At 35.6% G+C, this 14268-nt stretch overlaps 1 protein-coding gene across 1 annotated transcript; it reads left to right on the top strand.

Annotated features, from left to right (window-relative positions):
- Window positions 1-134: 134 nt before the first annotated feature.
- On the top strand, window positions 135-1073 carry OR4H12 (olfactory receptor family 4 subfamily H member 12). Its single transcript, XM_001502417.4, has one exon. It carries the CDS (start codon window positions 135-137, stop codon window positions 1071-1073), a length of 939 nt encoding a protein of 312 aa, XP_001502467.4.
- Window positions 1074-14268: the final 13195 nt, after the last annotated feature.

Genomic DNA, 14268 nt, shown 5'->3' with positions numbered 1-14268 from the left:
TACCATGTTATGCATGACTTAAATATTTTCATAAGGCTGTCTCTGTTAGGCTTTACCATGCTTACAATAGTTTATAACATTTATTTATTTTTACAGAGAACCAGAGCCACTCAACCAGTTCTGCCTGGGTCCTCATGCAAGTGGTCAACAATGTCACTGAGTTTACATTCCTAGGACTTTCCCAAGATCCCAGAATGCAACTGATTTTCTTTGCCCTATTTCTCCTCTTCTACATCGTGATCATAGCGGGAAATCTGTTCATTTTGCTTACAGTCTTTTCTGATCCTCGACTCCACACACCCATGTATTTCTTCCTCAGTAACCTGTCCTTTGTAGACATTGCCTATTCCTCAGCCACTGCACCCAAGATGATTGAAGACTTTGTTTCTGAGAAAAAGACTATTTCCTACTGGGGCTGTGTAACTCAGATGTTTACCTTCCACTTTTTTGGTTGTGCTGAGATTTTTGTTTTGACTGTCATGGCTTTTGACCGTTATGCCGCCATCTGCCAACCTCTTCGTTATACCACCATCATGAGTGCCAATGCTTGTATTGTGCTGGCATCACTGTCCTGGTTAGGAGCCCTGGGTCATTCCTTTTTTCAGACCCTCCTGACCTTTCAGCTGCCTTTCTGCAATGCTCGGGTCATTGACCACTACTTTTGTGATGTGCACCCAGTCCTAAAACTTGCTTGTGCTGATACAACCCTGGTAAATATGTTGGTGATTGCCAATAGTGGTCTAATCTCTCTGGGCTGTTTCCTCATTCTTCTGGCCTCCTACACAGTAATTCTATTTAGTCTTCGGAAGCGGTCTGCAAAGAGCCGGCATAAGGCTCTCTCAACCTGTGGATCTCATCTGACTGTAGTAACTTTCTTCTTTGTCCCTTGTATTTTTATTTATCTTCGTCCATCCACTACTTTCCCACTGGATAAGGCTGTGTCTGTGTTCTATACTACCATCACTCCAATGCTAAACCCACTCATCTATACTTTGAGGAATGAGGGTGTGAAGAATGCCATGAAACGACTATGGAGTCGCAAGTTCTCCTTGAAGGAAAAGTTAAAGGGATAGTTTGTAGTAAATGCAAATCAGAGAATTAGCTGAAACTTTCATGGTCCCTACCTTACTAATGCTTTTAAGGAATAGGCTCTAAAATTCAGCCATCTTGTAATTTTCATTTAACAGGGAATAACTTGAGGCTATTTTATTTCTCTGCCTTTGGGTGGGCTAAATTTAAACCTTTCCCTACTGGAAACACTCCTACACAGTATCTCATTTAACTGCTTTAGATCCCTTCAATTTAAACCAAACTATCTTCAGCTATAATTCAATAACTCAGAATGAGGTTTCAAGGGAAAGTTATCTCTGAGGAATCAGATCATTTCTCCTAAAAAAAAAGAAGTTTGACTTCCCAGGAGCTGCCTTCTTTTTCCCCTCATTTCCTCCCTCCTCCCTTCTTTTTTTTCCTTTCTTTCTTTCCTAGTCTTCTCCCACAAATATTGTATAATCTAGTAAAGGCAATAAATTCATAAAGAGATAAGTATAACAAATTCAGAAAATGTGACATAGAAAAATACACTTCATCCAATGAAGAAGTTGATATAAACTGACAAACTGCCCAAAGGATGATTTCCATACAGGAAAAACAAAAGAGAGAGAGAGCGAGAGAGAGAGAGCATTTTACATATCTTGCAGGGGAAGAATCTTTTTAAAGACCCTCTTGAAGAACTTGAATATTGTCTGTCACCCCAGTACTATGACAATATTTTTACTGAAGGCAATCTTTTTTTTTTTGCCATACATAAAATAGATTAAAGTATCTAAAATGAATTGATATTTGAACTATTGAAATGACTAAGTCAAGGAGATGTATTTCTATTATGAATTTTTAGGTAAAATTGTTTTCAGTTTTATAAAGGAAAAAACGAAATAAACACATTTGTTTGTGTGATGTTCTTAATAAAGTTGGAGAATAGCTGGATTTTCTCAATACTTCAGAAAAGGCATTTTTAATCTGAGGAACATTGTAGATTTTGTTTCATAATTCATATCTTTTAAGAATTCTCTGATGATTCTCATCCAATGTTTATTTTCTGTGTGCCTTAAATACTCCTGTGTGTAGTCTATAAAAGAGAATCAGACACGGGTTTTTCTGGTTTTTGTTTTTTAATGGATTTTATTTCACTTCCAAAACTTATCAAGGATATAAAGAATGAATCTTATTTCTTTTCTACTTTCCATATATAACACAGAGATGGCTGCACAATGAATACTTGTGGCAGGATCTGCCATTTGTCACCCCAATATCTATTGTTTCTTTTTTTCCCTAGTGACAGAGACTTGACATCATTTATGGTGACCCAGCTAAAATATTGCATTTAGCAGTCTCTCCTTTGCAGCTGGGGGTGGACAATATGATGTTAACAGTAGCTGGTGGGTGAGACATTTGAAAATTCTTTAAAATGGTTTCTCTACCCTATAGTCCTTCCATCCATGATTACCATGAATATTTTGATGCATTTCCTTATAGTTTTTTTCATATTACCTTTCTTCGGTGAAAAGGATCATTCTCTCCCTTTTGTAAGTACCTAATTTTTAAAAATAAACAATGACTACACTGAAATTATATTTAACATGGCAGGCTACATTAGTTTCACTTTTCCTTCCTAAGATCTAAATAAGATAATAATAACAATAACAAAGGGGAAAAAAGTTTAGACTCACAAGAACAAAGAAAACAGGACAGAAGTTAGATGCAGACCAAAGATTCCAAAAGATCTTTTGATAAGAGAAGACAAAGGTGTGGTAATTGATTTGGCAGAGTAGAGAAGGCTAACTCTACCAACTGCAAGGAATACTGACAGAAATGCACAGATTTATCTCTCAGAATCCCTGACATGTTTGAGATGCCAGGACACCAGGTAAAGGAGATCATGGGATTCAGGTCTGGCCATAAGGAGATTAACAGAAAGGAATATTTCAATCTCGCATCCACTCTTTCCGCATCTCACTCCCATATGCTCACACAGGTGTGTGCTTCACAAATAAATATTGACATCTTTGTGTTAATAAGTTAAGGGTATTAGAGAAAAGTCTTTCACATTCTGCCTTTGAAGATCCCAAATGGAAGTGTTGCCTCTCTACTGGAACCCTGACCAGAAGTCTACCAATTAGCGAGTTCTGCTTTATTGGTCGAGAGGTTTTAGTCAAATTTTTGGTGTCTTATTCTTTAATATATATAAGACATTTAAGGAAAAAGTGAGCCTTTAGGAAGGCCAAAAGGACTCTGGTGGAATCAAAGGTAACAAAAGAAGAAATAGACTTTAAAAAACCATTCATATCTTCAAATTGATGTGAGAAAATATTTGCAATCTTAAAATGAGAATATGATGCCAAAAAGATAAGCAGAAGGCATAGGATGCAATAGGATCTAATAGAGATGTGTGAAAGCAGAAACATAGAAACCCCAGGAAGGGAGGCTTCAGAAAACAGAGAGAGGATAGTGGGTATTTGTATTATCTAAGATGGTGTTGGAGCATTTTGCTCATACATGTATAGTCAATTGGATGGAATAAGTTGATATATTTAAGGAAATTATCTATATCATTTAGAATAGAAAACTGATGACACAGTCAAGATATGATAATTCAAGGATGGTTCATTCACAAAGAGCCCATCTATACAACTGTAGGTATGGAGGTATAGCATGAGACAGTGCCATAACCAGGTGTTAGAAGCAGCAGAGCTGTTAACAGCGTTATGCCTGAAGGGACTGGAAGAAGCCAGAAAAGAGAGATTTAAGGTAGCCATTTGAGAGGAGCAGTGACCTTTAATGAAGGACAATTTGCAGGAGGTCAAGGGAATAAATACTTGTAGCTTCCTCTCCTTTCTTGAATCACCTTCCAAGGCATGTCACTGGCTGAACATAACCACAAAACAGATGGCAGAAGACCCTTGTTGATAAAATCCATAAAGGTCATCACTTGGGGCAGAATTCAGGAGCAGGGGGGTAGTGAGAGGGTCTAGTGGGGGGAAGACTTTCAGAACATTTTCCAAAAGAAGCATGACATAACTACTAATTTAGGGGAAAAAAAGGAAATATAATTATTATTCAATACTTGGCCTTACAGAGAAAAAATATATAATCATAATATTATTCTTACTATTTATTTAATTTTAAAAATTGATGTGATTATATTGGAGGATGGAAAGAAAAGACTTTAGAAAGGGTTATATTGGTGAGCTAAATTCTCATTTTGCCATGACAGGAAGTCAATGATGTTTAAAAGGAATTTATAAGAAATAACAATATGGGCATTTTATTTAGAAATACAGAGTTCATACTAGAAGTAATAATTTAAAAAAATGAGACAATATAGGGCAGAAGTTAGCATAATGCTCCTTGGGTTCATCCATGTTGTCATAAGTGCCAGGATTTCCTTCGTTTTTAAGACTGAATAATATTTTCCATTTATCTGTCAATGGACACATAGGTTGTTTCCATGTGTTGGCTATTGTGAATAAGGCTTTGAGGAACATGGGAGTACAAAAAGCTCTTCAAGATGATGACTTTGTTTCCTCTGGATATATACCCAGAAGTAGGATTGCTGGATCATATGGTAGTTCTGTTGTACTGAGGAAACATCATATTGTTTTCTATAGCAGATGTACCAGTTTACATTCCCACCGACAGTGCACAAGTGTTCCCTTTTCTCCACATCTTCACCAGCATTTGTTTTCTTGTTTTTTAGTGATAGCCATCCTAGCAGGTGTGAGGTAATACCTCATTGTTGTTTTGATTTGTATTTCCCTGATGATTAGTGATGTTGAGCACCTGTTCCTATACCTATTGGCCATTTCTATGTTGTCTTTGGAAAAATGTCTCTGAGGGTCCTTTGCCCATTTTTTAATGAGATTATTTGTTTTATTGCTATTAAGTTGTATGAGTTCCTTCTAGATATTAGATGTCAACCTCTTATTGGATATGTGGTTTGCAAATATTTTCTACCATTCCATAGGTTGATTTTTAATTTTGTTGATGGTTTCCTTCACTGTACAGAAACTTTTTAGTTTGATGTAGTCCCACTTGTTTATTTTTGCTTTTATTGCCTTTGCTTTTGGTGTCAAATCTAAAAAATCATTGCCAAGGCCAACGTCAAGGAACTTTTTCTCTATATTTGCTTCTAGGAGTTTTACAGTTTCAGGTCTTACGTCTAAGTCTTTGATCCACTTTGAGTTGTTTTAAGTAAAATTATCTCTATTTGCAGATAACATGATATTATATACATGGACAATCCCAGACTCTACCAAAAAATTGTTAGAACTAATAAACAAATTCAGTAAAGTTGCAGGATATAAAATCAATGTACAAAAATCACCTGGGTATCTATACACTAACAGTGAACTATCAGAAAGAGAAATTAAGAAAACAATCCCATTTACAATAGCATCAAAAAGAATAAAATATTTAAGAATGAATGTAACCGAGGAAGTGAAAGATCATTGAGCACTCTAAGACATTGATGAAAGAAATTGAAGAAGACAGAAATAAATGCAAAGATATTCTGTGATCGTGGATCAAAAGAATTAACATTGTTAAAATGTCCATACTACCGAAAGTGATCTACTGATTCAGTGAAATCTCTATAAAAATTTCAATGGCATTTTTCACAGAAATAGGAAAAAACAATCCTAAAATTCTTCTGGATACCCAAAGCAATTTTGAGAAAGAACAAAGCTGGAGGCATCACAGTTACTAATTTCAAGCTATATTACAAAGCTATAGTAATCAAAATAATGTGGTTTGGGCATAATAACAGACTCCCATATCAATAGAACAAAGTAGAAAGGCCAGAAATAAACCCACCCATGTATGGTCAATTGATTTTCTACAAAAGCACCAAGAAGGTACAATGGGGAAATGATAGTATCTTCAATAAATGGTATTAGAAAAACTGGATATCCACATACAGAAAAATAAAACTGGACCCCTGTCATACACCATCCTTAAGAATTTAGTATTTGAGATCTTTGATGTTACTACCAAAGGTGGGCAGTATTATCAATATTAGGAGTTCTGAAGTCAAGGGGAATTATATTTGCCAGTGCTGTGTGTTATCACCTTCCTTCTAATGAGATTTTATGTCTTTGGATAATTAAATTAGGAACATGAGCTAACCTTAAGTGTATATATATTTGTGGTAATCTCCAGCCAGACTTAAGCCCACCTGAAACATTTGCAGTTCCCTTGCTGATTTTTAAAATTTTCAGGGTTTGTTTTTTGTCTTTTGTTTATTGATTCTTAAGTTCTTCTTATATATTGGACTTACCGCACTTTTATTTTTACTTTCATTATTTGCCTCAAATGTTTTTTTTTTTAATGGTTTTAAATTTGTCACTTCTTTTTCTGTGTGTGTTTGTAATTGAGAAGTTTTCAATTTTGATTACTATAGCTTTGTAATATAATTTGAAATCAGGGTGTGTGATGCCTCCAGCTTTGTTCTTCTTTCTTGAGATTGCTTTGGCTATTCAGGGTCTTTTGTAGTTCCAAACAAATTTTAAGATTGTTTGTTCTATTTCTGTGAAAAATGTCATTGAAATTTTGATGGGGATTCCATTGAATCTGTGTACTTCTTTAGCACGCATGGACATTTAACAATATCAGTTCTTCCAGTCTATGATCAAAGAATATCTTTCCATTTATTCATGTCTTCTTAAAATTATTTTGTCAATGTCTTATAGTTTTCAATGTACAGGTCTTTTATCTCATTGGTTAAATTTATTCTTAGGTATTTTATTCTTTTTGATAGAGTCTTTAGCTTGACCTCTTTCTAAAAGCTCTACTTTTTCACTCCCCTCCTCCCACATTTTATATTTTTGAAATCATATCTATTCTCTTGTTTTGTGTGGGTCTATCCCTTACCCTCTTATCATTGAAATAGGTGATTTTAGTACTTTTGGCTTTTAACCTTCATATTATCTTCATAGGTGGTTGATCTGGTACCTTTACTGTAGTTTTACCTTTACCAGTAATTTTATTGCCTGTTTTTTGGGTGTTTTTAAAAATATTTTTTTATCATTATTTGTGGTCATCGCTTTCCAACTTAAATAAGTCCCTTCAGCATTTCTTGTAGAACTGGTTTCTTCGTGATAAACTCCTTTAATTTTTGCTTGTCTGGGAAGCTCTTTATTTCTCCTTCCATTTTGAAATGACAGCCTTGCTGGATAGAGTATTCTTGGCTGTAGGTTTTTTCCTTTCAGCACTTTAAATATGTCATGCCGTTCTCTTGTTTCCTGTAGGGTTTCTGATGAGAAGTCTGCTGATAGCCTTATGGGATTTCCTTTGTATGTCACTTGTTGCCTTTATCTTGCCACTTTTAGGATTCTCCCTTTATCCTTTATTTTGGACATTTTAATTATGATGTGTCTTGATGTGGGCCTCTTTGGGCTTCTCTTGTTTGGAGCTCTCTGTGTTTCCTGTACTTGGATGTCTGTTTCCTTCCTTAGGTTAGGAAAATTTTCATCTATTATTTCTTCAAATAAATTTTCTGCCCCTTTGTCTCTCTCTTCTCCTTCTGAGACACCTATAATCCAAATGTTTGCATGCTTGATATTGTCCCAGAGTTTCCTTAGACTGTTCTCATTCTGTCTAATTTTTTTTCTTTTTTCTGTTCAGCTTGGGTGATTTCCTCTAGTCTTTCATGTAGCTTGCTGATCCATTCTTCTGTATCTTCCACTCTGATATTGAGTCCCTCTAGTGAATTTTTCATTTCCAGTATTGTATTATTCATTTCTGATTGGTTCTTTTTTATATTTTCCAGTTCTTTGTTGACGAGCTCACTGTGTTCATCCAGTCTTCTCCCAATATCTGTGAGCATCCTTATGAGTTTTTGTTTGAACTCTTTGTCAGGTAGGTTGCTTATTTCTGTTTCATTTAGTCCTTTTTCTGGGGTTTTGTTCTGTTGCCTTACTTGGAATGTATTACTTTGTCTCCTCATTATGCCTCATTCTCTGTGCTTATATCTATGTATTAGGTGAGTCAGCTATGTCTCTTGATCTTGGAGAATTGGCCTTATGTAAGAGATGCCTTTTGAGGCCCAGTAGTGTGCTTCTGTCTCATCCAAATGATCCAGGAGTGACCCCTTTGTGGGCTACTTGTGTCCTTCTGCTGTGGTAGAGTTGCTGTTAATGCAGGTACCCAGGGAGTCTAGTCTTTCATTCCCTGGCCAGCTGTTTGTAAATCTGGTTTGGGGGTCCTCATCACCATTGGCTACAAGGTCTAACAGCACACTCCTGTTGCAGTTTTCCTGTTAATAGGGTAGGTACCCAGTGTAGCTGGTTGCTAGGCTCAGGGGCTTACAGTTGCTATGGGCCTCAGGCCTAGAAGGCTGTTGTCAGTTCTCTTAGGAGTGTAGCTGAGTGGGGCTAGCCACAGGCATGGAACACTAAATTGTTTAAGGCTTTGGAAGTTGGGGCTGAGCCTTTTTATGGCTATTTGTGAAGCACAGGTTTTCTGCTGCTGATAAGCTTCACCCCCCACAAGTCCCGACACACATTCAACACAGTCCTGGTCTGTGCACACTTCCCAACCCCCTGGAGCATGCCCTGATTCCCCACTATAGAGCTCCCCACCTCTCCACCCACACCCCTGACAGTTCACCTGGTCCTCACACAGGCCCTGCCCCGCAGAGGTTGACAAACTCGCCTGCCTGTAGAGGATCAAGGCACTCAGTCAATGCAGGCTGACAAGTAGCCTGAGGGTTTGCTGTTGGGTGGGGCTGGTCCCTAGGGTGGGTTGCCTTCCCTGGCTGAACTAGATTAAATCTGTACTCTAGTGGGTCTGGCAGACCCCTGGGCTAACCGGCCAGGGGAAGAACTTCAATGGCGTCAGATGGGGTCTGTGTCAGCATGCCTGGACTAGGTGACAACAATGGCCACCACATCTCAGTCTCCAGAGAGGTCTTGCCTCTCACCAAGATGCACCCAGGGCCTACCAGGTGAGTCTCTTTTCACCAAATACTGTCAGCCTGCTTTGTGGTGATTTTAGGTTGCTCTCTGAGATGGGTCAGTTTATGCGTGGGCCCCTTTAAGACCCGGGTTTTTTTGGCTTTCGTCTGATAGCTTTTCTGGGGAGTATTCCCTGCTGCAGTTAATAGCCAAGAAAGCCAGATAGTAAGACCCATGTCTCAGTTGTGCTGAGTCTGATGGATGCTTATATCAGTGTTGGGTCCCCACTCAGGTCCTCACTCCTCCAGGGAGGGCTGCATACCTTAGGGTGTCTCCCACCAGGTTGACTGAGAAACTCTGCTATTCCTGAAGGTGGATATTTTTCTCTCCAGAAGGAATTTCTGCCTCTTCCACCTTAGTCAGGACTACCCCTTGTTGTGGGGGTTCTTTTTATCGAATTTTCAGTTTTGTATCCAGGGTAATTTTTCCAAAAATAGTTGTAACCTGGTTTTATTCAAGGCATGAGATGAAATCGGAGTCTGCCTATGCTGCCATCTTGGCAAGAAGTACTTTCTTCTTTTTGATGCAATTGTAATAGGATTGTTTTCTTAATTTCTCTTTCTGATTGTTCATTCTTAGTGTATAGAAACAATGAATTTCTGTATATTAATTTTGTATCTTGAAACTCAACTGAATTCACTTAGTTCTAACAGTTTTTTGGTGAAGTCTTTAGGGTTTTCTATATATAATATCATGTCATCTGCAAATAATGATAGTTTTACTTCTTCCTTTCCAATTTGGATGCCTTTTATTTCTTTTTCTTGCCTAATTACTCTGGTTAGACTTCCATTGCTCTTATTAGGGCATCCCTGTATTGTTTCTGTTCTTAAAGGAAAAGTGTTCACCTTTTCACCATTGATTATGATGTTAGCTGTGGGCTTATCACATATGGCCTTTATTAATGTTAAGGTATGTTCCCTCTGTACCCAATTTGTTGTTTTTTTTTTTTGTCATAAATGGATGTTCAATTTTTTCAAATGTTCTTTCTGCATCTATTGAGATGATCATATGATTTTTTATCCTTTATTTTGTTAATGTGGTGTATCACATTGATTTGTGGATGTTGAGCCACGCTTGCATCCCTGGAATAAATCACACTTGATCATGGTGTATGATCCTTTTAATATCTTATTGAATTCAGTTTGCTAATATTTTGTTGAGGATTTTTGCATCTACATTCATCAGGGAAATTGGCCTGTAATTTTTGTATGTGTGGTGTACTTGTGTCAGGTAATGCTGACCTCATAAAATGGGTTTTGAAATGTTCTTTCCTTTTCTATTTTTTGGAGGAGTTTGAGACGTTTTAACTCTTAATATTATTAAATATAATTGTTTTTCTTTTGGATTCTTTTGTTTGGGGGAATATCCTTAGGAAGTCTTTATTCATTCCAAGGTAATTTACATAGTTACTCTATATTTTTAGTAGTTTCTTTTTTGAAATTTAACTCTTTTTCAATTTATGTAGGAGTAAAAGTGGTTAGCAAGTTGTTCCAACACAATTTATTAAGTTATTTGTCATCTCCAAATTAATTTGTTCCAATATCTAATGTCACCTACCAAATTTTATGATGTCTCAGATATGTTGCTGTATTTGTTTCATTAATATATCTTTCAATTTTGGTGACAGTACTACATGATAACTTCATGGTTCAATAGTTTTGGCCTACCAAATATTCTTGATTTTTCTAGTATATTTATTTTTCCAACTGAAATTTATAATAATTTTGTTAGTATCTCAAAAATTCTGTCCAAAATATGATTTTTATTGTTTAAATTAGATATTAAGGAAAATGATTATTTTTCAGTATTACTTTTGTCTATTTAGGGTCATGTTATGTCTTTCCATTTATTAAAATTATTGATATATTTCAGCAGAGAATTGTCATTTATTCATATAAGTCCTTTGTGCTTGTTAAATTAAAGCATTTTTTTAGTTATTACTTTTCATGTTAATGTTGGCTAAAATACTGTAAATTCTAGAGTTTTAAAATATAGTTAAAAATGGATGCATACTGTCATGCTTGTCAATCAAACTTTGTATGAATATTTAACCAAAGTAATAAAATAAAATATAGTACCTTTTGTGACAGTGGGAATTAAATGTAATATCTGTGTAAGATGTAAGCCTAAAACTCTCTTAATTTTTAAAATTTTCATTTAGAACATTTCTAAGAATATAGTCTTCTGTTGAATGCTTCATGTATTCTTCCTTTTCCATTGTCTTAGTTGCTTTTCTATCAGCCTCTTATTGATTCTTTTCTTCTAACTCAGTCTCAAACAAGAAATGAAGATTCTATATCCTGCTTGGATGTCTCTATAATCCTGTTCTCAAAAATATACTTGAAGAACAAGTTTCGTTAACTAATCCAGTTTCCAGGAACTGACTTGCTTTAACCTTATGTGCTTCTACTTCGTTATTGATCTTTCTCCTATCTTAACTGCTGGATTCTATTTTCTAAGCAAATCTAACACAAGAAAAACAATCTGCTAGCATGTCTTGTTATCACAGTCCTTCCTGTCTTACCTTGTATTTACCCCACTTTAACTGTAGGGACTAGATATGGCCCACTTCTAACATTGCTTAGTTTGTCTTCTGAAATTTCAGCTGCTGTGATTGTTTCTCTGTCAGAGATCATTTGGAAAGAAAAGATAAGATTGATATTTAGGTACTCTGACCCAGGGCAAGTGCCATGAATTCTTCAATTGGTCTCCATTTTGTGAAGAAGTTCTAGGGCATGCTACGTACTAAAACCTAGATAGATTTAAAAAAATTAATTGAGCATTATTTTCTTATTAATTAATAACATTAATTCTTACTGAAGGTAGAATACATTACCTATTAGGTTTATTGACACTTTTATTGTTTCTTTTTTTTACACCAAGATTATAATTTATGCCCCTAATATGCACCAGATTCTGTACTGGACATGTGACATGTGTTTTCTCAATTTTATTTCATAATAACTCTATATCTTCTTAGCATCTCTAGTTCTCAGATAAGAAAATTTAAGTTCTGAGCGATAGTAAGTTGTCCAAGGAAATGGAATTAGGAAGCCTTCTACATAAAAAGGCAGTTGGAAAGAGACCTGGATTTTTCTGCTACTTTTGTGATAATCTAGTGGATTGTTAGATAACCTAACACTTTTATGATTTCTGTATCTTCAGGAGCATTTAATAAAAATTTGGAGGAAGCTGAATTGAAGTTTTTCAACTATTTAAAACTGAATATAAGATAAACTTTTGAAAATGTTTGTGTTTAATCAGACTCTAAAAAAACACATTTGTTCTGGTTTTCCCTTTGAGGCCATTCAGAACAAATTACATTTTAAGCCCTCTCTGAGTCTTTTCATCTTAAACTTAAACACAGTCTTCAGCAGTATATGGGTAAATATCTGATAGAGTTTTCATGGATCATTGAGGAGGCATTTTTTTTTTAAATTAAAAGGTAATTCTTTCATCATTCACAAATATCAACTATGGCCATTGAGGGTATAATATGAAGATTAGGAGGGGAATTTTCTGAAAGATATGAGATGGAGATCAGGCTGATAGAATAAAATTGAGATAGAACCTAATGTTATTTATCATATAACATTTGTAGGTGAGAGATATAGACAAGTATTTGTGGATTCATAGATGAGAAGGTCAATTATATGTTGATTTACAGAAACAAGGACTATTTCTGTTTTTTCATCATTATATGCCTGGTGCCTTGTACAGTGTTTGACATGTAGTAGACTAATTAAGCACATGTAGAAGGCTTTGAATAAAAGTTATAAATATTAAGGTCTTCATTGCAAACATGGGCAAACTGTTCAAGCAATTCATGAAGTATTAATCTTGGATTTGGACATATTTCCATTTTTCTAAGGATCTAACATCTCTAAGTGATACAGTCCTTTCGGACAGTAGAATTGGAAATCATCATATTCTAGAGGACATATCACACATCATAACATTTTCCACCTCTAATCCAGAGAAATTATCCATTTCCTTACTTGTTCTGGACACCTCAGATGTGTTTCTATGCTTCTTGGATGAAGCATGCATCAACTTTTAAATTATTCTCTTAGGGCTTTGATTCCTAGCTGGCTGTCCCTGGCCTCCAGAGAATTGATTTTCTTAGTTGCAACCCATGGTGCTAGTTAGCTCATTGTTACATCAGAGGAGGAGCTGATATATACAAAAATATAGAAGACAAAGCTTTCTGTTGTGGATGGGGGAAGAGGCACCTTCTAACCCTTCTACAGTCCCTGACTACACCAAGACTGGTATAGTAAGTGGTAGGTGGAAGAATGGTGTTATAATATTTACATAAACCACTCTATTTTTGAGACAATAGGATGGATATAATGATGGGAACAACTATGTAAAATACTCAGAGAATAGTGATAAGAATAAGAAAACTCAAGTAAGGAAAAATCTTAGGGAAAAAGTGGAGATTATATAGAACCGTTCTTAACCTTCGAGTTAGTGAACAAACTATTTTTTCTTTTGCTTCATCACCACCACTAAGGCATTTTAAACCCAAGACTGAGCAGGGCAATGAGAAGACACCTTGATCATCTCATACTTACCAGATGAACCATTCTTAAACAATCCAAAAAAGAGGAACTCGTTCTTATTTTTATGGGTTTTCATAGAATGCCAAATCATTAAAATAACCTTCCAAAATTTGAATCCTGTTACCCCTGAAATGAAGTCAGGGAAAATCTGACTTATGATGGTTCTTCAGTTTGGCCATTGTGAAGAAGATGGGGGAGATGGAGCTTTAGATGTTTAATTTTGAAGGGATTGGAGTTGGTAGTAGCAATAACTTTGGAAATGAAGGAAAAAAAGAAACTTAAAAGCAAAGAGACTCTTGTTTGAAATTAATGTGGATAGAATGGATGTTTTAAAAGAGGATCCCAGGAAAAAAGTCAGGAATCATGAAGCAGAATCAGAAAACAATAAATGAATTAATAAAACAATTAAATTTGGAACTATTTGACAACTTTTTTTTACAAAGTCCTCAGTTAATTAATTTATTCATTTAAGAATCCATTTAATTATGCATTCATTCATTTATTCAACAAACATATATTGAGGACCATAGTGTGCTAGGAGCTATCTTAGGCACTAGATATATAAGTGAGACATTCTTCATGATCTCAAGGGGCTCAGTGTTTCTGCTATATTTTGATCAAAACATAAACTGAAAAATTATAATAAAATGAGTAAAGTTTTTGTTGGAGATGTGAACAGAAGACTACTATGGGAG

Source organism: Equus caballus, chromosome 1 (assembly GCF_041296265.1).
Source record: "Equus caballus isolate H_3958 breed thoroughbred chromosome 1, TB-T2T, whole genome shotgun sequence".
Lineage (NCBI taxonomy): Eukaryota > Metazoa > Chordata > Mammalia > Perissodactyla > Equidae > Equus > Equus caballus.
Note: the sequence above shows the minus strand (reverse complement) of the source record. Positions and strands in the feature narration are given on the sequence as shown.

Bases quoted from the DNA above. Each gene is read 5' to 3' on its own strand.
- OR4H12 (XM_001502417.4), top strand. From the start codon at position 135: ATGCAAGTGGTCAACAATGTCACTGAGTTTACATTCCTAGGACTTTCC.